The 24908-nt window shown below is 41.7% G+C and overlaps 1 protein-coding gene across 2 annotated transcripts; it reads right to left on the bottom strand.

Annotated features, from left to right (window-relative positions):
- Nucleotides 1-1303: 1303 nt before the first annotated feature.
- Nucleotides 1304-23956, bottom strand: phaf1 (phagosome assembly factor 1). Of its 2 annotated transcripts, none has more exons than XM_078257801.1 (16): nt 22725-23956; nt 22449-22531; nt 21161-21244; nt 20791-20834; nt 19427-19506; nt 19244-19338; nt 15273-15370; nt 13395-13507; nt 12734-12867; nt 8355-8438; nt 6925-7007; nt 5988-6031; nt 5816-5865; nt 3346-3404; nt 3063-3135; nt 1304-2274 (listed from the first exon to the last, which is right to left on the bottom strand). In XM_078257801.1, the coding sequence occupies exons 1-16, from the start codon at nt 22786-22788 to the stop codon at nt 2179-2181; spliced, it is 1284 nt and encodes a 427-aa protein (XP_078113927.1). In that variant the 5' UTR covers nt 22789-23956; the 3' UTR covers nt 1304-2178. The 2 variants fall into 2 exon arrangements, with proteins under 2 accessions (XP_078113927.1, XP_078113928.1); XM_078257802.1 differs by having other exon boundaries at nt 15273-15337.
- Nucleotides 23957-24908: the final 952 nt, after the last annotated feature.

Here is a 24908-nt window from a genome sequence, read left to right as displayed (position 1 = left end):
ATGTTCGTCCCCATTTCCTAAAATGGGTTCAAATGTACTGAAATCACAGAGGAATAACGGTAATTCTTTAAATTACAGCTCTCTGACAATAACAATAACAACGGTGCAAGATGGACAACACTAGTTGTTCCCATTGTTGATGTGTCTCTAATTAATGTGACCAAATCCAGAAACGCACACGTGAGTCAGCTATTGCACGTCACGTGTAATTACTGTCAGCGTTTACAGAAACCAGGAGCTGAATTTAGAGTTGTTACCGCGGCACACGCAAGAGAAGGGAGGCGGCCGACGCACAGCTCTCTCCTTTGGGACAGGTGGCAGACAAGATAGACTACAGTGATAGTGTGAGCGGATCAAATGAAATCATCCTGAAATGTCTTTGGCTGGAGCATTTGGCAATTCAACAAAAGAAATAAATGCAGACATTGCTGAGGGATGAATTGCAATGCATCGAACATGTGGAGATGAAAAAAGAGGGAGAAGAGTGTAGCACGCACGCACACACACACGCACACACGCACACACCCAAATGCCTCTACAAAGCTATCACTGAGGATAGGGCACAATCAACCAATCAATCAAGTAAAAAGGTGTGTATTAGTGCAAATGTAACAAGAGAACACAACGAAAATGGTCATGCATGGTGCGAATGCAGGATCAAATAAAATGAGACGGATTGCTGGTTTGTGCTTATAATAGGTTTCCTCTCATTCAAAAGCATCTGCCAAGTTCATGCAAATCCTTGTGTCATGCCTGCATGTCTCCATGTTGTTTTGTGCTTAAAAAGGCTAAAAAATATAAACCAGCTTTCATGTATTAGAAATACACGTGAGAATAGTAGAGTAGGAACTGAAATGCTGTGTGTGTGTGTTTGAATTCAAGTCTGTTGAAATGTCAATTTGAAAAACAGCAGCCTATAACATGCAGATGCGTGTATGCGTGTGTGTGTGTGCGTGTGTGCGTGCGAGCGAGGAGACGGACACGCCAATGCCCAGAGCTGCGAATAACAACAGCTGTGGGTTAATAGGGTGTTTGCTGCTGTGTGCTTGAGTGTGTGTGTGTGTGTGTGTGTGTGTGTGTCTGTGTGTTGTTTGTGGGCATCACTGAAAAAAGTTGGGTGGAATCGTGAGTAGGAAGCTGGACGAGGGAGACAATAATGTTGACCACGTTTGGGTCGTTCTGCTTTGAGAGGCTTCACATCGGGCTCGCCCGGCCGTCGGGGGTGTGTTTTTGGGCCACGTCTCTCCAAACCCTGAGGGCGTTTGGTTCTTCAATCGTACGACAAAATCTGGATTCTCCCGGGTCTTGTGTTTTTGTTACAAGTCCTCTGCAGCTTCCGATGCGTTTGGCTCTAATGGCTCTTGATTGGGACGGGCGGGTTTGGTTCTTGCGGTTGTTGATGCGTCCGGCTTTCCATTGAGCCAGTCGGGCCTGGTTCTGAAGTCGCGGCAGGAAGACAGGCGGTACCGGTTGGGCTGGCAGTGTGGTTGATGCTTGATGCTTGATGTTTATTCAGTGGGTCGAGCAAGAGTTTGTTTTCAAGACTTTGGCCACTGCAGTTTTCCGTAAGAGATTTGTAGCACGATGATAATTAAATGCTGAATCATTTCACCGCAAAATGTAACGGAGGTTATTGTCATATACAGGCTGCCACGACACCTTACTGGTGGAACCATGGCATCCAAACTACAGTCTGGACAAACTTTTCTTCTTGTGGTCCTGGGCAAATTCAGTCACTGGATGGAAACAGGAGAGCTCTAGTTGAGCACAGATTTCTTCACCACGTCAGTTTGCAGCACCCACTGCGATATTCCCACACAACCAAGACGTTGTTTTAATTTGTCTCATTTCAAAGCATCAGTGGTCCAGCACTGCGACCATGTCACTCGATCCTGAGCTGGTCTGGGTTGGGTTGACTGTGCCGACTGGGTGTGTCCGATCAGAAGAGTAAGTCTTAGGACCACCCACCAGGAAAAAAAGGTGATAAATGCCAGGTCGGACTTGGTTATTCTGGTTGCGTTTCGGTTCGATGAGTAGCATCTGCGCTGGGTATGAATGACTTTGTTGTTGACTTGGTAGGTCTGCTTGGTTACGAATCTGGCTCTGGGTTAGAGGTTCAGTCAGCAGAGTTGCTAGATTCAGGACAGGCCAAAATGAGATGTGGTTCTGGTGACTTGTTCAGTGGGAACTACTGCTGGATTCAGGTCGGGCTTGGCTAGCGGTCCGTGGAGCACCATAGAGGGTCACTGATGCTATGTGGTTATTCTGCATCACCTGAGGAACAAATGATGTGTTAGAATGGACCGGATCATATACAAAGATAAGGAGTTACAATATTCTGAAATACTGTGTTCACAAGGCCTTGTTTTAAAAAAAATACAGTTTCATGCAAACTGAGACAAACTCAGCCAAAGTCCCCTTTATAAGATAGAGAATTATGAGTCAGATCGGTCGAAATATTAACGAGTGCACACAGAAGGATTCAAATGAATTTCAGGATTTATATATAAATGACTCCACAAAACAGTTTTCAATGTACACAAATAATAGTTATTGTTGTATATAAATGTAAAAACAAATCCAAAAGTTCACAAATGTACTTCTGATGCACTGCGTAGCTTTATATACATAAAATATACTGTGGATTCTGTGTTGACGCCATATACATTTATTTACTATTTTAAATGTGTAAAATCATAGCTAATTGTAGAGCTGCACGCGGTGCATTGCTTTGCTCAGCCCCGCTCTCTTTCTCTATATGTTTATCCATAGAGAGGTTATCTGGTTATCTATAGCTAGCTAGCTAGCTATGGATAACCAGCGGGGTGCAAGCTAGCTCTCCGCAGTACCTGTGTAATATCCTGTTGTAATACCATTGCTCAAAATGCCAATGTCAGCTGCAGAATTTCCATTTAATGAGTGGAACAAGTTTTGACAAGCTGCCAATGAAAAAAATAAAAGTCAACACTGCCATGACTGTAACTTTGGAGAGTGGTTACAGATAGCTGTGCTAACTAGTTTCAAGCATATTGTACACAAGCTACAGAGATACGTGTTCTGACCTCAAAGATCATCCTCTGCAGTCCAAAGCAGAAGGTAGAGCCGAAGGGGTTGGTGTTATTGGCTGACGAGGACCTGTCAAACACAAACATCTGATAATGTCAGAGAGAGGACATTCATTTGGATAATGGGCATAAACGTTTGCTATAAAAAAAATCCTGCAGCAAGATCCGTAAAACCAACAGCAATATTAAAACGTGCCAACAAATGATCGTAGACGTATGTGGGACACATTTAAAATGGGATCCATTTTGTCTGTGTAGATGCAAGAGCATGTGTATGTACCTGTGGAGCACGACTGGTTTTTCCATCGGGTGACCGAGCATTTCCTGAATCTGATCCCACTGACAGAGGAAAACAAAGTTAGCAGACAACTCACGAGACGACTTCCGTGGCAGTAGATAAAAAGGCTTGTTTATCCACTGCCTTGTATCACAAAGTTACCAGACCTGTATAAAGAGGTTGATTAGGGGAACAACAACAAGACTGTTGGTTGTATTAGCTTCCGGGTGATAGTACTGCTGTTCCCAATGGCAACGGAATGTATTCAGATAGACCACTGTGTGGTAAAGGAGAAACAGATTGTAGATCATCACATCATTGCTGAAGATCAAATGCTGTATCCTGTTTTCACTAAAACCATTATCTCCATGAGAATTTTCTTCAAGCTAAATTGAGGCAAATTCTGGGATGTTTTTAGTGGCTACAAGTCATATCACAAGACTTTACTTATATGACTTGCTCTGTAGTATCAGAATAGAACGGTAGCTACAGCATTAAACAGATGTCTTAGGTCTGGTCCACAGGTAAATGTTTTTTTTTAAAACAGGTGTTTTCTTTTGTCCATTCCTAATATAAAAAAAATGTTTTGCATCCACACGTGCACTTTTAAGAAAAAAGCTCCGTCCACATTAAAAATGTAAAAACACAACTGAAACGCTGTCATGCTGCCAAGCCAACGGGGGGCGAGATAACCCCAGTCGTTTAAAGAAGAAGAAGATGTTGGCCAATCAGAAGCCTGAAAAAAAACTGGAAGACTACCTGTATATACATCTATGAAGACTACCCACAACTAGAAGTCCGACGGTCACATCCAATGCCAGCGATGCTGTACATTTGTGTATATGTAAAACGTCCTGCTAGCAAGCCTGTTGCCAGTATTATTTTAGCCATGTCTGCCATTGCAAAAATAGGTTGCCTCATTTGTAGTCTCGCTTTGCCAGACCTTCCTCCACAGTGTTGCGGAGGAGGGTCTGGCTAGTCCACACAGCATTCCGGGATGGGAGAGAAACGTGCTCTGGTTTATTGGCATTTCTTTAAACCAATCACAATAGTCTTGGGCGGCGCTAAGTGGCGTACGGAGCAACGGCGCAGCTGCAAAATAGCCTCGGGAAGGAACTTGTTTTGGTGGAATGTGTACGTTCAAAGGTTGTTTAGTCGTGCAACAGAAAACTCAGATTGGACAGCTAGTCTAGCTAGCTGTCTGGATTTACCCTGCAGAGATCTGAGGAGCAGTTAACCATAGTACTTATAAATCGACCAGAGTTTGAAATGCCAACACAAAGAAAGCCCAAGGTAACGGACATCCGGCCTAAAAGAGTGAAATCTGGCGGAACTCCGTAATGTGACCTGAAATTGAGGAGAAATTACCAACATTGGCCGCTAGGATTACAGCTATCTGACGTTAGCACGCAGCTAACGTTACTGTAGTTAGCAGTGGACACGAATAGAATATAACAGCACTTTCTACCGTCAACAATCGCAGATAAAGGCTTTTAAACCAAATACTACATAACTGGAAATGTTTCAGGAGTAATGTGACCCGGAATTGGGGAGAATTTAAAGGTGCCCTGCCACACAAAACCGTTTTCACTTTTTGAAATACGTTAGGTCCATATGTGTTTGTGTTATGTCGTGAATGTGAAAATGAACTGCTACCTCCTCTGTCAGCTCTAGCCACTGAAAATAAATGAGCGGAGAAAGCAGGCCAATTACAGAAGCTGGTCTGACGGTCTGACGTGGTGTTGCCTGAGCTCATTACTATTCATGAGCTTGCCCAGTTGTGCTGGGTAAAGGATGCTGATAGCCAGGGTCTCATTGGCTAGCTGTTAGTCAATCAGAGTCAAGCAGCTTAGCTTGTTGAATATTAATGAGAATTGGCACAAATCAAGCTGAGTCTTCCTGCAGGCTTTCTATACCACGCTAGAATGGCTTGAAACAAGGTAAACAAGGCATTTTTTTCCACAAAAGAATGTTACAGAGTCCATGGTAGAACTTCAGACATTATCACAAAGTAATGAAATACGTCTGGCAGGGCACCTTTAACAACATTGGCAGCCAAGATTACATCTTTTACTGCTGTTAGCACGTAGCCACATGCGACAATGTTAACACAGTGATGCCGTGCCGAGAGTAGAAAAAAGTGTTTAAAACGGAGCGTTCAGAACATTTGGAAATCTGAACGTTTTAGCTCACGGGGATTTCTCTGAAATACGTTTACCTCATTATTCGAACAGAAAATACGGAAAATTGGATATGAAACAAAAGGGTTTACTAGTGATACGGAGAGTAGGTTTTAGAAGTAGTGATGCCAGCGGAAAACAACGGACGGCACAGAGTCGAAATTAGAAAGCAGAACTCACTGGTAAAGACAGATCATTACAGCCCTACCATAGCGCCAACTTGTGAGTTTAGAACAACAGCACTGACCTCTGGCAAAACGTTAACAGTTCTATAGATTCTGTCTATAACCGACCTTGCTGTTGGTGGTTAAGATGCAGTCCTCCATTTGAGAATCAGCTCCATCTAGAGTGCAGGAACACAAAGGCATTAGATGAGGGGCGGAATAAAAATCGACATCATACCATTCACGCGGAGACACGCGGGGTTCATTCTTTGAAGATATTTGTGACCAAGGAGCGTCTCACCTTTCTTAATGACAAGTGGAATCTTAAAGTCACAGCGATGATATCTGTGACGAGAGAGAAAACAATGAAAAGCATAGGCAATTAAACTAATGACAGAAATGCTACAGTGTAAGAGGTAACAATAGAGAAATAAGGGCTAACTGAGTGGCACAATATCGGCACAGGATGTAGATAATTACATATCGATGATGCAGCACATGTACAGATTATTTGCCAGAAGCCCATTAAATAGGAATTCAGTAAAATTACGACTCTCTGCATGAGCAGTGCATTCTCCTATCACATGTGCAGCCCACACTACTGCCAGGTCTGAGCCAAAAGGACTGCATCAAAGCATGCGAGTTTTGGTTATATAACTCGAGCGAATATATTTTATATCTTTATACTTCAGTGAACCAGCTTGCTGTTACCATGTGGGATGGAGCTCGATTAAGCATGTTAATTGAGGAGTTGTAATTCATCTATACCAATTCATTCTATGTAAAACATTTCTATTATAAATGAGTTGTTCACTTTAAACCTTAACTCGGCACACAGCCCACATTATGGTCTGCTCGAATCCCCTCACCACATGGCACATTTGACATTTTATGTATTTGACAAATGAATGCATTTATTTGGCAAATAAATTATGTCTGCTCGTGATATGGTAAAAGTTTTTTTTTCTTCCTATCTGCATATGACATGGCAAATACAGCAGACAAGAGAAAATAACCCTGATATTACCATTTTATTCCCGTTATTTCCCATTCATTCGCATACATTGTCGTCATTCCCGTGGAAAGTTTCTACGGTGGATATTCCCGGAAATTTGCAACACTAATGCAGTGATGTCAACTATCATGGAGTATGATGGAGAAAGACCGAAAGGTGGAGGAAAACTGGGTAAAGGAATCCGACAGATTCAGAAAGAAAGACACAGAAACAAGATATTTACATATTGAAGTTGTAATGTCCGGGGTAGTTGGTATGGAGGACAAACTTTTTAACCAGGTGAGTTGTAGAGTCAAACAGGATATCCTGAAAAATAGGAGGAAAAAAAACAGATTGCTTGTGTGCCATATATTTGGCAAGACCAGCTCAATACAGTCCTGTTTGCTGCAAACAGCGGCGCTGTACACACCCACAGCCATTAATTATTAGCAGCCAGTGTTGCCAGCTGGCCGCTGAGCAGATGCTCAAGCTTGTTGTTCAGAGGATCTGATCCCCAACTGACAGGGTATTTCAGTGCAATAGGACTAAAAAACAGACTTCACATTAAGCAGAAAAATAAATGGTCACACTTTACTTGAAGGTATCTACATAAGCGTGACATGACACTGTCAGGAACGTGTCATACACATTATAAACAAGTCATAAACGTGTATGACATAACGCTTCTTTTAGTAAGGGTCATTCGGTTTTTGTCATGACAAGTTATGGTTAGGGTTAGGGTTCATGTGTCATGACAGTGTCATGTGTTCATGACAGTGTCATGTCATTCTTATGTAGATACATTCAAGTAAAGTGTTACCAAATAAATAAATACTTCCATGAACCCTACTTTGGCTGAGGTACACTTACTACTGTTACTAGTGGTGGAAGAAGTATTCAGATCCTTTGCTTAAGTAACAGTACTAATGCCACACTGTAAAAAATACTCTGTTACAAGTAAAAGTCCTGATTTTGAAAAAAGTATCATCAGAACTCAATGCAAAAAAAGTACTCAATGCAAACTCCTCACATTTAAGGAACTGGAAAGGATCAAACCAGTTCTGTCAATCAACTAAGTGTCTAATCATTTCAGCTGGACTTGTAGCCTGTATATTGTTGGGTAGTTTCATTTATTATAAAACATCGTATTTTATAAACTACATGCGATTTATGTGCAAAAAATCTTAATTTAATTAATAATTTAATTTAAGTAACTAGTAAATAAAGCTGCCAGATGAATATAGTGGAGTAAAAAGTACAATATTTCTCTCTGAAATGTAGCGGAGAAGAAGTAGAAAGTAGCAGGAAAAAAAAAAAGACTCAAGTAAAGTAAAGGTACCTCAAATCTGTACTTAAGTACAGTACTTGAGTAAATGTACTTAGTAACATTCCACCACTGGCTGTTACATTCACACACTTCACTTCCAAGAACTCACCAGATCAGTATATACATGAACAAGTGTCCAACATTGTATCTGTAATTCTAAAGTACATCTGACCCACACTTCCCAAGTTGGTCGGTAGCTTCAAAACAAAGTATGACTAACTCTTAATTTGAAGTGAATTAAGTCTCTAAAAAAGTAACTGTATGAATACAACTGTACATAAAAAAACCACAAACACTAAAGTATAGCAACTTGGGCACACAAACAAGCCTAGGCTGAGTCGACGTACCACTCCGAGGGTGAAGTAGTTGAAGTAGTAGTCGTTACATTTGGACGGAACCTGCTTGTGAGGAGATGGAGAGTGGATCTTCATCTGAAATAAACAACAATAACACATAATGATACAGAGGACAACTGACCATATGCTGTACTGTATATCTTCACTATTAATGCTACAATTGAATTATTTTCATGTTCAGATACAGAGGATTATTTTTTTGGGCTTTTCCGCCTTTAATTTTTGACAGGACAGCTAGGTGAGAAAGGGGGGAGAGAGACATGCAGGAAGTCAGGTTTTTCTGGCAGCAACTGAATAATTACAACAAATATCCTGCTTTTTATCTGTTATAAATGTTGCACTTCCTTAACCAGCTTGTTAATAACTTTGTCTGTCTGCTGCCGTTTGGTGCTGTGCAGGTAATGTACAGTGGGTTTATCGGACTTTTTCTGCCTGTTGCAACTGGAAAAGGGTCTGAGGAAAGTGGTGCGATTGAACCAAAACGTACATTAGTGATCATTAAACCAGAACAATGACCTGAAAGACACTGAAACACTTTGCTGAAGTGTAGAGTCGGGTGATAATGCTCTTTCAGTTTGTCGACCACTTTCAGATTACACAGTCATTACCTATACAACATTCAGAACATTAATGTAGCAGCGAGGGATGTAACGATGCATCATTTATCGGTTAAAAATCAATATAAATGTAAAAGATCACAACCGGTTGAGATGGAAAATGAATACATTTTTAAAAACGGCCTAGGGTTAAATCTACTTTTGGCTTGACTTGTGTAACTTCAGACGTTACTACGTCTTCTACGTTATTTTATTTGAAGAGCCTTTTTTGTTCTATTACTTATTTTGGTGTGGGATTTAAAGATACAATACAATTTCAGTTGCATTTTTGATCAGAGGACACATCTTGTTGTTTTGCACAGTTTATATCAAATAAAGGAATGTTGGGGACTTTAAATTATGAATCGTAGCGATTTGTGAGTTGAGTGTATCGTTGCCTAATAGCAGCTGTGAAGATATAAAGTGCAGCAATGGCGTCCAGAGCAGGGAATGACATCACACCCCCTCTGTGTGTGTTGTGATCGGAGCTTCTCTGGTAGTGCATGTGAGTCCCTCCCTTAGAAACTGTTGGCCCTCCTGTCAAGACACGATGCGAGTGTCCTACACGATGTGAGTCGCGCGTGTGCAGAAGGGCACAGCTAGCTACGGCAACACCACTTGGGACAAGGAGCGAAAACTAAATACTTTCACCCAGGAAATGCGCGTTTGTTCCTCGGGGAGTGTTTTAATCCAAACCATGATCTTTACTCGTCGTTTCGGTGCCTAACCTTAACTGTCGTGGCCGAATGACTGGCCTAAACTCAACTGCCACAGCCCGTTTATCTGTGTTTTAAGCCCCAAACGTCTCCTTCCGGGCAGCGCTGCCTGGACGGCACTAGGATTAGGCAATGATTATGGTTAGGGTTAGGTGCCTTAAAGTCAACAGTTGCAGCGCTGCCTGGAAGGAGACGTTGGGGGCTTAAAACACCATTGAGCCCACAGCCCCTGAAAGGACTGTTGTCTGGTGGTGCCTGTACCGGGCTCACAGTCACCTATTGGTGGCTGAACACAACTACCAACTGCCACTGATACGACAGAGCTCTGTAACCAGCGTCACGGAGCTCTGTAGTGGCTTTAAGTGCTCATATTATGCTTTTTGTTTTTTTCCCTTTTCCTTTATTGTGTTATATATGTTTTTTGTGCACGTTTTTGTGCACCCCAAAGGGACATACCATCTCCAACAGAAAATTTGCTATTCACAAACTGCTCCAAACAGCTCTATTGTAGTCCAGCCTTTACTTCAGAGACAAACGTGCGTCACTTTGTAACACACGTTATAATGCTCGCCTAGCTGCTAGCGCGGCACGCCCTCATACTCTGCTTCTGACTGGCTAGTAGTCCTTCCTTACCTAGCTACTGCGCATGTGCGACTCCCAACAAAGATGGAACAGAAGTGTGATGCCTCACTCTGTAGCTAAAACAGAGAGCTCAACACACAAGGTGAAAAGAGGAGCTGCAGCAATGTGCAGTACGACAAAAATATGGTGTTTTTTGAAAATTAAACCATGTAAACTTATTCTGATATAACCTCTAAATACAATTATGAACCTGAAAATGAGCATAATATGAGCACTTTAAAACAAATACCAACTGCCCATAAAAAATAATAGGAAAATAATATATATATTTCGCGTTTCGTATTGTGTCGGTTGGCAACTATGTTTGTCCAAGTGGTGTTGCAATAGCTAGTTGTCAAAATGGCGGCCGTTCTGCACATGTGCGACTCACATCGTGTAGGGGACTCACATCGTGTATTGACACCTCCCTGTTTCTCCCCTCCCTCCCTCCCTTCGTGCTCATGTCGCACTGGCTAACTGTTAGCTAATGGCCGCCGCTCTGCACCAGTGCGCTCCTGCCCCGGGAGAGAGGTGCTCATACGCCGTTTACCGCTGGCAACATCGCAAAAGCGTATTGCACCCCTTCCGGTTCCCCCCCGGAGGGTGTTCGATAGGCGTGTGAGCCAATCCCCATCAACACTGTAGGGCTGTACTGAATACCATTTTTTGAGCTTTGAGGCTTTGGTGCTTTTCAACAGCGAATATTCAAAGCTCCGGAGGCAGCGGCGGGGGAAACCAACATTTCCGACCGCACTTGAAGGCAGCTTTGGAAAAAGAGAGAACATAAAAGGCGACGAAGCAAGAGTTGAAGCGACTGCTATTGACTGTTATTGCAGGACACAGTTACCTGTTGTCACACAAGTAACCGTAGCAGCTCAGTGCATGAGATTTGTTTTTTTTTAACCTCATAGTGTTTTATATATATATATATATTTTTTACAGTAACGTTATGGGACTTGCACGCTGCGAACGACGCGTCTGATAACAGGTTTACGTTACATGATTGTCCACAGCAGGTTGACGTCAGGTTGCTTTTCTCCAAAAGTTGATTCGAACTTAACTTTTTGCCGCAGGCATTCAAAACTAATGGAAAGAACTGCACTTTTACCGGACTGTCTGACGAGTGACGACAGATGGCAGTGTGTGTGAATAAATGCTCAGCAGTGTAACCAAACAGACGTCTACAAACATCAGACTGCCTACTTGAACTCAACATTTCTCCGCTCTTGGCTGAGATGGACGACATAGCGCTGCATAAATTAGCCAGCGGCTAGCTGACATTTAGGAAGCAGCTTAATACTGACAAAACACCACAGTGAATTTCAGCCTGCATGCACGTTTAAAAAAAAAAAGAAATTTTAATCCCAAAATTGGAAATCGAATACCTACCCATCGAACGAATATTCAAATTTTCGGATCCAGCCCTACAACACTGCTAGCTCCGTCAGCACTGTTGTTAGCACTGTTAGCGCTGCACATCAGGATTTCCTATGATCCCACATTCAAAAGGTGGAAATCGACTACTGAGCGCATTTGAGTGAGTAAAAGGTTGACACTCAACATGCAAAAGGCAGCAGTAGGTAATAAGGGTGTCACGATTTCTCGAACTTCGAATAAAAAAATGGAATCGTCGATGCTGCCACGCCCCCATGTCACGTCTGGTCGGATTGTCAAGCAGGAAAAAAAACACACACGTGTTGAAGAGCTGCGAGTTAATCTCCTCTAATTTAGCTACAGCCAGTCAAAACTGCAGCATGCAGGAGACCCATCGACAGAACTTGAACTTGAACCCCCCTCCTCTTTTCACTGAAGTCGGATTTCCAGTGAGTGACAACGTTTGACAGCAGTGACAGCACCGTTTGGCTTAGTCATCAATGCCGTTAGCATCGTGGCTAACACGTTTGTTACTTACATTTTTTGACAATTCTAATGTCGGAAATGCAATGCGCCGTGACGTAGGTCCCCTTCAAGGCCAGGCTAATGTTGGAAGTCCCTCTAGTGGACACAATATGTAACAACAACCACATGCTTACAGTGGCATTGCCAATGCATAAGCTTGAGTAGTGAAGTACATATTAATAACAGGCTGCATTTGAGCATTAAAGCTTTGAATATTATTCGAATAATGGCATAGCAACCTGTGCTTTAAAAAAATAAATGTAAAATTCGAGAATCGAACCGTGACCTTAGAATCGGAAATGTAATCGAAGATTTGGAGAATCGTGACACCTCTAGTAGGTAATATACTCAATTAGTGTGGGTTTAAAGACACTATCACTATCCAAAGGGAGTGGGGGCGGGGGGGGTATTGAGCTGTCGGAGTGATAGAGGACAGGATGTTGATCAGGATAGGACGAGCAGGGCAAAGTGAAGATAATACAACGTAATTCAAACAACAACAACAACATGAACACTGAAAGGAACAGAGTTTTCCTACCTTGTCCTCAGACTTGTAGAAGACTTTATGTGGCGAACCCAGAGCACCCAGTACATCCTGACAAGAATCTCCAAAGTAGATGCTCCTTTCTAGGGACCTCACTTTACCGTCAGCCATCCCACCCGGACCGCAGCCTGCACTCACACATTACAGTAGAACAGAAAAAGGAAATAATTCAATCTCCAGTTAAAATTTGTCAAACAGCATGTCAGTGACAATGATTGTCTCCCTGAGCGTGGACTGTTGGACAAAAGCATTTTTTATTTATTTTTTTATGTTTACCATACAGCTAGATATACTGTACATGGTTCAGCCACGTACCTGCAGCTAAATTTGTGTTTGTCTATGTTACGGTTACACCAAACAGTTAAATAGTTTAGGATTATTCTGCAGTGGAGACAGACACATTTAGTGTGGTCTTTATGGCTGATATTTTAACAATAAATGTCTACATTGTGTTCACTGCCAATTTAAAAACATTTGATTTTCGGTTTCGCTCCAACTTTGCAGCAGTGTGACAGACTGCAGTAGAAATGTCAAGGGAAGTCTGGAGGCAAGAGAAAGAAAACTGTGAATCACAATGTAGATATGAGGATTTGTGAGGAAAACACGATGATTATAAATCACAAATCTTAGCTGCAGTCATTGAGACATATGTTACCTGCAGTGAGAAGGCGGAGTTTGAGCCCCAGAGGCCCTGCCCGATCTCTCAGGACATCCACACACTCTGCAAAGATGTTACCAAGGAAACAAGCCAACGGCATCGCCGGAGCTCTGAGGACAGAGAGAACAGTGTGTTTGTGTATTTGTATGTTTTTGTGTTGTGCTATCACACAGCCATTAATCAATGACTATCTGCTTCTTTTCACAAAATATGTTTGTGAGCCTAGTTTGCTCCCATGCAGACAAAACAGTTTGGTTTTTGGTCAACAGATTTCAGTTTGTTTTTGGTTAGTTTGGAAACCTTTGCTGTATTTTCACTCCGAGTGGTTTGATGCAGATTGAGATGGAGGTTAAAGCTTTAGTGCGTAACTTTTTCATATTAATGAACGTCCGTTACATTCAAGCCATTGCCAAATGAGTTGCTACAAAGCTAGTTAAGACTATCGGCTCCACGCGACTCTCTCTGTATTTCTCAGTATGGCCATGTTTGCAAAACGGTGTTGTCCGGCGTTTCGCGCGCAGAAAATCGAGCGAAACTTATTACCTCTTCTGAAGAGTCCATCATGTTTTTGTAATCCTCCGTGTCCTCCTGGGTTACAAGCACCTGCGTGAAGGAGGGGTGGTGGTGGCGCGCGATCACAGAAGGCTTGTGGATGCGCCGTTTAGTTGTCATTACTTACAATTCCTCATGGGGGAGACAGACACTACACACTATGGGCCCCATTTTAATGATCTGAAACGCAAGTATTAAACGCCAAACGCAAGTAGCTTTGTGGGCGGATCTCGGCGCAAATCTAAAATGGGTTGGTCTGAAGTAGCTACATTACTCATAGCTGTGGTTTGGGCGTAACGTGCAATAAACCAATCAGAGCATTATCTCACATTCCCTTTAAAAGCAGGCGCGCTTGTTCCATGGCGGATTGCTATTATAATGGCGGATTTGCTAGGCGCACGCTCTTAATACATCCATGGGCGCACGCCAGGGGCGGTTCACAGTCGAGGAGACAGACGTTTACTATTGATTTTTCTTTTTGACAAAATGTAAATAAAGAAATGTCACAAAAACATACTTTCCGATGTTTTGGGCTCACTCTCACTGAATCACGAGGTTATGAATGCATGGCGATATTTTTGCAACGTAGTCTAACATTAGACCGAGATGACCTCACTATAGACGATGCAGCTCTTCTGTCTCTCCTCTCCCGTGCTGCTGCTGGGGCATTTGGGTTAAGTGGCATCGGCACATGCAGTTCAACATCACATCTCCTTAAGTCCTCTAATATTTCCTCATTTATGTCATCAACACATCCATGATTCATGGAAATGTTGTGTAAAACATGGTCATATTTTTCCTTGTATTTATGTATGGTTTGCAAAAATGGGAACTGCTGGGTCCGTGAGATGAGAGAAACAAAGTGTTAGCGCGGTGTGCACACTCTACATTACAGCCAAGCATGTGCCCTTAAAATAGCTTCTGAATAACGCGCCACTGACTTTAGACTAGGTTTTTCCTGGTCTGTGCCGGAATTGTTTTCTGAAACTGCAAAATAGCACTAGGAAATGTTTGCGCCGGAACGCGGCTCCTCTTTTTGCTGAACCGCCTCCGGGAGCGCAAGTTCATTCCCTAATTTACCGACGCGAGTCTGTGGAGGGAAAAGTCCGCTGTGCGTCGGGTGCAAAATAGGAATGATACATGCATCGGTGTACAAAGTCAATTGCGCTGGGTGCAAGCTAGGGCCCTATAGCTTTAACCTCCTCCGAAGATTTTCTATTATAAGAATAATAAACTTTGAGCATTGTGTGCACCCGTTGGTAGAGGTATGTGCTCTCTGAGTTTTGTCTAGTTTGTTGATCTGAATGTGTGTGTGTTTGTTACCTTGTTTCTTGCAGGTTGTTGCCGGTGTAGATGTGCATCCTCTTGACCATGGCCCCGTGTGGAATCTGCAGGGAGGCCAAACCCATGGCAAAGTTAGGCTGCCAAGGCAAAACAACTGGGAGTAATACGGGACTGTTATATACTGGGTTTGTGTGTGCACAATAACAACAAATAAGACGTTTCACAAGAATAAATTGTTACCAAGTAGAGAAAGATGTGATCATGTGTGATGAAGCATTGTGCAGTAAAACGCCTCATAACACACTGACCCTAATACCCACATTCCAGAGGTAAAAACTCAAACACAATGATTCCACTGATACATTTTAATCCAGTTTGGACCTCTGTTAAGTAACAACTTTTAATCTGAGAGAGGTCCGATATTAAGGGCGGGAATCACCAACGGCCCCACGATGTACGATATTATCACAATTGTTATTTCACGATACATTATTATTGCGATCTTAAACATATTGCAATTTATTTGATTTTTTCCAACTTTAAAATGATGTCTCCAAAGGGGTCGAGCACACAGACGGAGAAGAAAATAAAAACCCTCAACTGCTCCATCTAAATGGACAAGATAGATACTTTGGGGTGCCCTGGTAGCTGACCTGGTTGAGTGTGCGCCCCGTGTACTAATGCTCAGTCCTTACCGCAGCGGCCCGGGATTCGACTCCGACCCGCCACAAATCATAACGCAGACAAATCAGTGCCTATTTGTCTGTGCATTCTGTTACGTTTGTACTTCTGTTTTTCTGTAAGCGTGCTGTGTAACGTACAGTGTTTTTCCCCTGCTGTACAATAAAGTCTAAAAGTCTCTGCATCCCCTTTCCTGTCATCAGCTGTCCTATTGAATAAAAGGCCAAAAAAAGCCCCAAAAAATAATCAAAATGAAATAAAAAATAAGATCAATACTTGGCGTTGTGTGTATCGATACAGTATTGCCACAGAAAATACTATGCTGTATCGACTCCCCCCCCCCCCCACCCCTATCAAGTAACCAATCAAAATGAAGGGTGACTCAGCAGAGGTTGCTTCATTTCTCTGCTGATTCTTTGTGCATTTCCAATTTGCATTCATCACCACCAAGCACCAGAGATGCAAAACAGCTGCTGATGAGTCCTAGGGCTGGGCGATATGGAGAAAAATCAAATATCACAATATTTTTGACCAAATACCTCGATATCGATACCGCAACGATATTGTAGTGTTGACTATTGGTGCTTTCACAAAATATTTACACAATGAGATTTTTGATAAATAATCATCAGTAATGTGGATATAATGACTAAGTGGGTAAAGGCAAATAATAGAACAGTTACTGGTTACGGGTAAGTTCAGAACATGACATCACTTTATAGTAATGCAGCCTTTAAAACCAGGAAAAATAACACTTCATATCCAAAATCTAAAGACGATATCTAGTCTCATATCACCATATCGATATAATATTGATATATTGCCCAGCTCTAAGACACTGATATTGAATTAAAGCAAAAGATTACCCCCATTCAAAAGATTAAACTAATTGAACAAACAATTCCAGAAGTCCGTGGGAATTTCCTCTTGATCAGTATGTGTTATTGTGTAGATTAATAGGAAAGAAAAATCACAACAAATGTGGGAAAGACGAAAGGGGGGGGTGGAGAAATATGTTCAGACCTTAATAAAATAGAAACCTTCTTACACGCTCATAACAAAACAGGAAACAAATTACAGCTGAGTGCTGAGCAAGGACAAAGAAATGCAAAATATTCTAACTAGAAGCTGAAACTACCACGTTTGCATCGGCACACAACTATAGATGACACGCAAGCACAAGCTGTTCTTTCAGTAAACCAAACGCAACCATTGTAAACCAGCTCAGCATGCAGCTCAGGGCGGACTGGGAGGTTTAGTTACTATGATATCACAGATATGTTGGAGCGGCAGAATGGCTCATCCAAAAAAAGATGTGATAGACTGCAAAAAAAAAAAAGCCTTGTCAATGGGATATGAAGTCAGCTGAGGGAGCAGTAAAAACATCAATATGTGATGTGTGCTTTCACAGTGGCAAGCTGCAGCATGGAGCAGACGGCGGAGCAGCTGGCTCATGACACGTATCTCTCAAGACATCCACAGCTGTGCAGTGCAGACAGTAAAACATCTGACTAATTGTACAAACCTCAATCCAAAAACAAATCCACAAAAGGCGAAAACCTGAACACTTTATGTACAGTATGTAAAAAAAAAAAAAACGTGCAGTCTGCAGATTGAGAGGTCATATTAGGGCTGCTCGATTGTAGAAAATATCATAATCACGATTTCTTTGGTCAATACTGAAACTACGATTATTTAACATGATCACTCATTGACTTTTGGAAATGAGTGATCATTTCCCCCAGTAAAACAGTTAAACAAATGAACAGTGAGAACACTTTGAACTGTGAAATTTCCCTTAAGGCTCCGACACACCGACCCGACGGCCGACCGTCGGCAGAAAAGGCAGTCGGACTGATCAGTCGGCTCCCGTCTCCCAAAAAAGTGCCTCGGAACACACTCAAGCGACTTGAGCATACGTTCTGCGCGTGCGCGAGACGTAATACGTCTCCATAACAGCAGGCGGCGCTAATCTGCATTGTCGCCCAAAAAGATTTTTTAACCGGAAATGACGGAACATCTCTCTAGACCTAGTAAACACAGAGCATTCCGTCGTCAGTCATTGTTTTCATCAGAGAGTGTTGCTAGTAGTCAAGAAGGATCGTTGTCGTCATTACTCGCTGAACGGAAGAAAATACGATGGCTAGTAATAAGAAGATACTGGCGTTGTCAGCTCTCGGGTTTTCTCGTGCACCGATTCGCTAGTCAAGGGCTAGCACTCCACCAATCAGATTGGTCATTGAGTCCGACTGCCCATCGGCCGATTCAACAAGTGAAATCGGCCAAAATGGATGCAGACGGCTCTTCCTCCGACTGACGTCGGCACGGAACACACCGAACAGACTCGAGTCACCGACCTCGCCAGACTGTCCGACGGACGATAATCGGCTTGGTGCGTCAGAGCCTTAAATACTTTTCCCGTTGAACTTGTTTTTTTTTTTTTCTCATTCAGAACACAAGACTAAATAAGAGTTTAACTGCAAAACCTAATGTGCGAAATAATCATTTTTCTTGATTACTCCGTTTTTGTGATCGTTAGGAGCCAAAATCGTAATCGTGATTAAAAACGTAGTTAATTGCGCAGCCCTATGTCATATTGTCTTGAAAATCTGGAAGCTGCTGGGTGTCGGCGTCTCTCTTGGAGAATTTAATTATAAACTTATGTTGCCTGAGCCGTCCCAAGTCCCTAAACTCCCTACTGCAGTCCGAACTTAACTGCTTACATAACACAGCAATAAGTCTTTGACAGTATAAACACTGGAATTCGTACTTGGTGCATTTTTAGATCTGTCAGTTACTTTCAATGTTTCAGAAAATCTGCCACAAAAGGTTTTCCATCCTGTGTCACATCTCTATGCACTTTGGATCACTGACATCCAAGAAAAAAGATATTTTGTGCCCAAGAATAAACAAGCAGCTAGACAATCACATTGTCAACATGCACTTGGTTTCCTCATTCAGTCCCACATTATTATCACGACATAACAACATGTATTTCAATTCATCCACTCGGGTGACTCTTTTCCGGTGTGCCATAATCTGACGGCCACACTCTGCTTCACGAATCACGCACAGGTTGAAGGAGCTGATGGGATAACATTTAACTGGAATTTTACTTGGTACGATGTCATGTGAGCAATACAAATTGATTGATTGTTGATTGTAGCTGACAGGGACTCAGGGATGTGCTCAAGGCAACGTGACCTCAGACTTTTCCATATAAAGGCTAATCACTTCAATCACGTGGCTGCTGCCGCGATTCCCCCGGAATGTAAGGAAACAACCCCTCAGCCTTTGTTTAACTGGCGGGAAAGCAAATTCATTCTCACCTCGTATTTTGGAGCTTCATTCCATGAGTCCAGTTGGAAGGAGAAGGACAGGCCGCGAAAGTTGAGATGGAACAACTGCTCGGCAGCATTGTAAACTGGACGGAGAGGAATGAGGATGAAAAGATGTCACAAAAAGAGACAAATGAGACGACACCCTCAATGGGTTTATGCTTTGTAAAGTACCTCCAGGGTGCGTAGCTCCGAATGACTGGTCTATTTGCTCTATCGTGGGGGCAATGGCCTGAGAGTTGAAATGGACTCCACTGAAACACATTACACACACAAACAGCCAGTGTTAGTACAGCTTTTAACATTCATACAGGATGTACTGCATTAGCTGAGGAGCTAATGCCAGGGAAGTGAAATAGACTCCACTGGAGGACAATCATACACACAGTTTAAAAAAAAAAAAAAAACACATTAACGCAGACAGACTCCATTACTGTGAAGTCTTTCTCTATATATCGATATAAACATTCATTTGTGCCTATGTCCATTACGCTTATCAACACTAACATGTAGGCTGGCTGGGTTGTGCACAGTGTCATCGTGCAATAAGTAGGTTATTGGGGTTGTGCAATATGTTAGTGGTGCAATACATGGGCTATTGGATTGTTCAATATGTCATTGTGTACTGCATAGGTTATGTGGAAATGTATAATTTGTGCAATATGTAGGCTATTTGGGTTGTGCAATATGTCAGTGCATTGTGTCATTTGTGCCATTTGTGCAATACATAGGTTATTGGGGTGGGGCAATATGTTAGTTGTGCAATATCTCATTGTGCAAGGGCTGTGCTACACTTATTGCGGAGAATGCAGCCGACAGGGTTGTTCAATTAAAAAATGCCAAAGAAAGGAGTAGTTAATGTGCTTACTATATAGGTACCTGTCTAATGTATATGAAAGCATGTTTTGTGTTGCATGAGAGTATGTGTTGAGAGATGCTTATTTTCTGTATTTTGTGTTGTCTTTGTAAAGCTGCGGAATGGACAGAATCCAAAACTAATTTCCCTTCGGGAACAATAGAGTATATATTATCTTATCTAAATTGCAGTATATCTGTGAGGAGCTAGGACTTGTAGTTGAAAACGGTCTCTGTGGCAACATAAAATGGACAGTGTATACATACAATAACCACCATATAGATCTGTGCCTGCAGATAATGGCCGTATAACAATAACAGCTGAGAGTCTGAGACAGGGCTGCTCGATCATGGGGGAAAAAAAAATCATAATCCCGATTATTTTGGTTAATATTGAAATACAATTATTTAACACAATATCTCATTGACTTTTGAACAGATGTTGCAATTATTAAACTTAACAGTGAGAAAGTTAAACAAATCAACAATGAAAACACATTATAGTGATCATTAGGAGCCGAAATTGTGATCGCGATTAAGATTTCAATTAATTGCACAGCCTTAGACTGAGATGGTTTTATCCTCGCTGCATCAATACTAACACGTTAATAATAATAATAATAATAATAAGTTTCTAAACCCTTTAGACTTCATTTTGGCATTATTACAGTACATCTACTCACCAGTATTTCAACTTGACTTTGCTCAGGTCATACACTTCAATCACCTGTCACTCAGAAAGATGAAATAAGTCAGGAGACAATGGGTACAAAAAAAATAGTTAGTTAAATGTCCTATAACAAAGTCAGGTCTGGAGTCTAATATCTTTGCCAGCTATCTAGAAATAGGGGGAAATGTTGCTGCTGCTGCTAACAGCTGGAGAAATATTACTCACAGCCCTCTCTCCTGAATATCTGAAGTGCAACTCCAAGTTCAATTCAATCACTGTTAAAATTCCTGTCTAATATTAACTGATAAATAAATGTCGTATTTAGACCCCCTAGCTTATTGAGAGGCAGTCTCTTTAAGTCTCCTTAAATCAACCATTGTCACCTTGAGTCTCTGACTTGTGGCATCAAACAGCAGTTTAATCCCATCCTGAGTCAAGTTCAGTATGAGGTCATGGCTGAGTGGCGTCTGGACGGGAGATAAACAAACTCATTTATCAAAAGAGAGGCACCATGAACAGATATGCAGATATGCAAACAATCAAAAGGAGCGGTTGTTCAACTTAATTTAAGGAACACAAGGCACACGGCAAGATGTGAAACGGGACACAAAACGGCACGTTCCATGTAGATGAACGTGTGTTTTTATATTTGGTGTCATTCATGTTAAAAGGCCCAGAGACACAGAGCCGACGGCTAAATGTCGGGCTGATCAGTCTCTCCAAATTGGTCAAAAAAGTGCCTCGGAACACACCAAAGCGACGAGACGTAATACGTCTCCATAACAGCAGGCGGCGCTAATCTGTATTGTCGCACAAAAAATGAAAAACGGCAGCTGATTGGACGAACGTGTCACGTGGGTCTGGTTTCTCCGGAAATTCAAAGACAGACTGTCATCAGAATACGATCTCATATTGGACTAAAATAGTTCACCGAAACGTGTTTCTGAAAACATTTGAAGCGAGAAATAGACCGTGCAGTTGCTGAATCTGTCTTCATTTCAGATCAAAAATGGTCAGTTTAAAAGATTTCCGTCAGATTTTGAGAGACTCTAGTCACACTCATTCCGCTCCCCGTTTCCAGGTTAGCACTCCACCAATCAGATGGGTCATTTGAGTCCGACTGCCGGCAGTGCCCGCCCCGCCGATTACACATGTCAAATCGGCCAAAATGAAGGACGACGGCCCCTCGGACGGACGACGGCACGGAACACACTGAACAGACTCGAGTCACCGACCTCGCCAGACTGTCCAACGGCCGATTATCGGCTCGGTGTGTCCGGGCCTTAACATGAACTGCTTCCAGTTGCTCTTGAACAAATCATGAATCTAAAATTCATGGTGTTGTAAAAACAACCTCTCTGACTGACTATAGCTATTGAACCTGGGGAAATGACATATATTTAAATGTGGCCTGATCTTGGATTTTTGAGGCTGATGTTTAATCGGCCTTTGTGAATTTTTTACATGGACATGTATCAAAACATCTTCCTTTTTTTTTAGATCCTTTGATGTGTTTAAAGAATTGTGACCAAGATAATAGCAGGACACTTAGGAAATAAACCTTTCAACCCTATTTCTGAATTATCTCAAACATATGTTTGGCAGACACTTACAGAACCAAATACAGAAATGTGTGTGTGTATAATAAAGACAGACATTTGGCGATCTCACCTGTTCACTGTATAGCACCTGGACATTTTTAATAATGCGGCAGTGTTTCTGCAGAATAGAGATGGCCTGGGCCAATGGCATCCCTGTTAACAAAGATATGCAAACACACACACACAAATGAAGAGAAGCCGCAGTATTTCTTATGGAGCCTTAGCCACAAACAGTTAGCAATGTTCAATCAGTGTGGCTTTAAACAGTTATGAATAGCTTTTAGTCTATTTTGTCTGTCTGTGTTATGTTCTTCTTATAAATTGAAAAAGTTGTTATAAAACTCACCCAAGGCGAATTCCCATTGCTCATTTCCTAGTGATCTCTCAGGCACCACCTCCAGATCCAGCATTGGCAAGTAGTGGGGGGGGCGGGGGGGCAGCTCAGCTCAGCTCACCTCAACACACAATGGGACCCTCTGAGGGACCCTTTCTCTTCGCCTGTCTTTCCCTGATCACAGCACAGTCTCACTATACTTTCAGATGGCTACTTTAATTCATAACTCTATCTACTTGTTTCTCTGAGTGTGAGCATCAAACAGCTACTCAGTCTATGGGTTACAGTGAAAGGTCGCCGCTTTCTCACGTCATATGTGATTAAAATGTGTTGAATAGTCAAAATGACATCCACAGAGCCACCTGTGGCTGAACACCTAATGCTTACAGAGATACATACGTTTTAAATAACAGTTTAACAAGTTCCCCCAGCTTGCACACAAATTACGCAACCTGCCAGCCAACCTAAAGCGTACCAGGCCAGCTGTCAGTTAACCTATTACTTGTTTGTGTGGTTTGAAATCGATACGGATAAGAAGAAGGAAAAAAAACAAAAAAAACTGAGTTCACTTGGCTCGAAGTCAGGAATAAACAAACAGATAAGTCAGACGTGTTAAACTGACACACACATCTCCAGCAGGCTCCGATTTAACATGGATTTGTTCGGTTACAGTGCTGTCCTGTGTCTCCAACACACCAACAAAGCACCTGATCCAGTGACAAGCACTTAAAACTAGAGGCACGACTATTCGCACGGTTAGCTATCGTTATCTGACACTGCTGGGCGGTTACGAAAGCATCAAAGCTTTTTTTTGCGCTATGGGCTAACGTTAGCTGACGAGCTAGCTGACCCTCCGCGTACTGGCAATAAAGTACAAATATAAATAACGTATGTGCAGAAAAATTCTAAATTCAAGACAAAGACAATTAATATCGCGGTTCAGACTAGCACGACATAAACAAAGGCAGCACGCCAAGCCGTCGGCAGTTTTTTTTTTTTGCTGTCTTTCTTTCACCAAAGGTTCAAGCTTTGGAGCTAGCTCTTCTGCCGCTAGTGCGCAAATTCAAAGTCCTCACTGTGAGACGCTTGTCTCGTAACTCATAAGCTCGTCAGTCGGTAAATGCCCACCTTGTCCCTTGGTCGGGTTTAATGTGTCTTCAATGTCAGCAGCAGATAAGAGCAACACAGTGTCCAAACAACAGCAACTTCAGGCATCAACAACAGCCAGCAGGATCAGCTGATAATTCAACTTCCTGTGTTCGACGCACGTTCTGTTGACGTGATGACGTGTTGGTCAGCTGACATCGAACAGATTTGATAAAAAAAAAAAAAAAAACTAAATGGTTTTACACTAACAACAGTTATTTAATAGTTAATTATCTTGGCAAACTATTTTATGAATAAATGTCGTTTCTTGAAAACCTTTCCTGTATTTCTAGAAGAAATAATGCTTTATAAGAAATATGTTAAATGCTGTAATATATCTTTGTAGGCTACCTTAATCCCTGACTGACCACTTTTTTCTCCATTATTTATTTCTGGTTTTATAATTTATTTTATTTGTTATTGACATCACTCGCTCAGTTGTCTCTGTTTGTTCATTGTATTCTCTTGAATATGCCTTTTTGATTGTGAAATTGTGAATATTTGAATAAAAAACTCTTTTCACTTTATTATTGTAAAAATGCTAAGGCTATAACAACACAAGCTCTCATTTTTATTTTTATTTGATGTAAGCTATGCATATGTAGGCTACTATATTTAGCCTAAATCATTTCTATTCAATTTGATTCTGTATTTACAGTGCTCCTCTGTTTCTATAGGCTAGGTTAGGCTATATATATATATATCGTATAGATATTTCAAATGTTATCCTTTTCTGATACACTGTCTGTTTTCTATATGGAATTTGAATAAAGTTTAGGTGGAAAAACCAACAAAAAGCAACATCGAAACACCAAAAAGTTATAAAGATCCTTTTACGAATAGCCTATAGCTTATTTGAGGTCAAGTCTAGTTGTTGTTGTTGTTGTTGTTTTCAAATAGGGCCTACATATACATTAGTGTTCTGTGTGAAATGAATTGTGTCTTCATCCTAAAACATGTCTGTCTGTCAGTAAGACTACAGATTAGGACATTAGAATTACAGCAGCAGCTTTTTCTATATTGTATATTTCTGAATTTGCAAATTTGGAG

This window comes from Sander vitreus, chromosome 8, assembly GCF_031162955.1.
Source record: "Sander vitreus isolate 19-12246 chromosome 8, sanVit1, whole genome shotgun sequence".
NCBI lineage: Eukaryota > Metazoa > Chordata > Actinopteri > Perciformes > Percidae > Sander > Sander vitreus.
This window is presented reverse-complemented; position numbering and strand designations above follow the sequence as displayed.

Excerpts from the sequence above, each read along its gene's own strand:
- phaf1 (XM_078257801.1), bottom strand. The coding sequence starts at position 22,788 with ATGCTGGATCTGGAGGTGGTGCCTGAGAGATCACTAGGAAATGAGCAA. Across the intron at positions 12,868-13,394 it reads ACTCCGCCTTCTCACTGCAG|GCTGCGGTCCGGGTGGGATG; the intron begins GTAACATATGTC and ends GTGTGAGTGCAG. Across the intron at positions 2,275-3,062 it reads TGCAGAGGATGATCTTTGAG|GTGATGCAGAATAACCACAT; the intron begins GTCAGAACACGT and ends TTTGTTCCTCAG.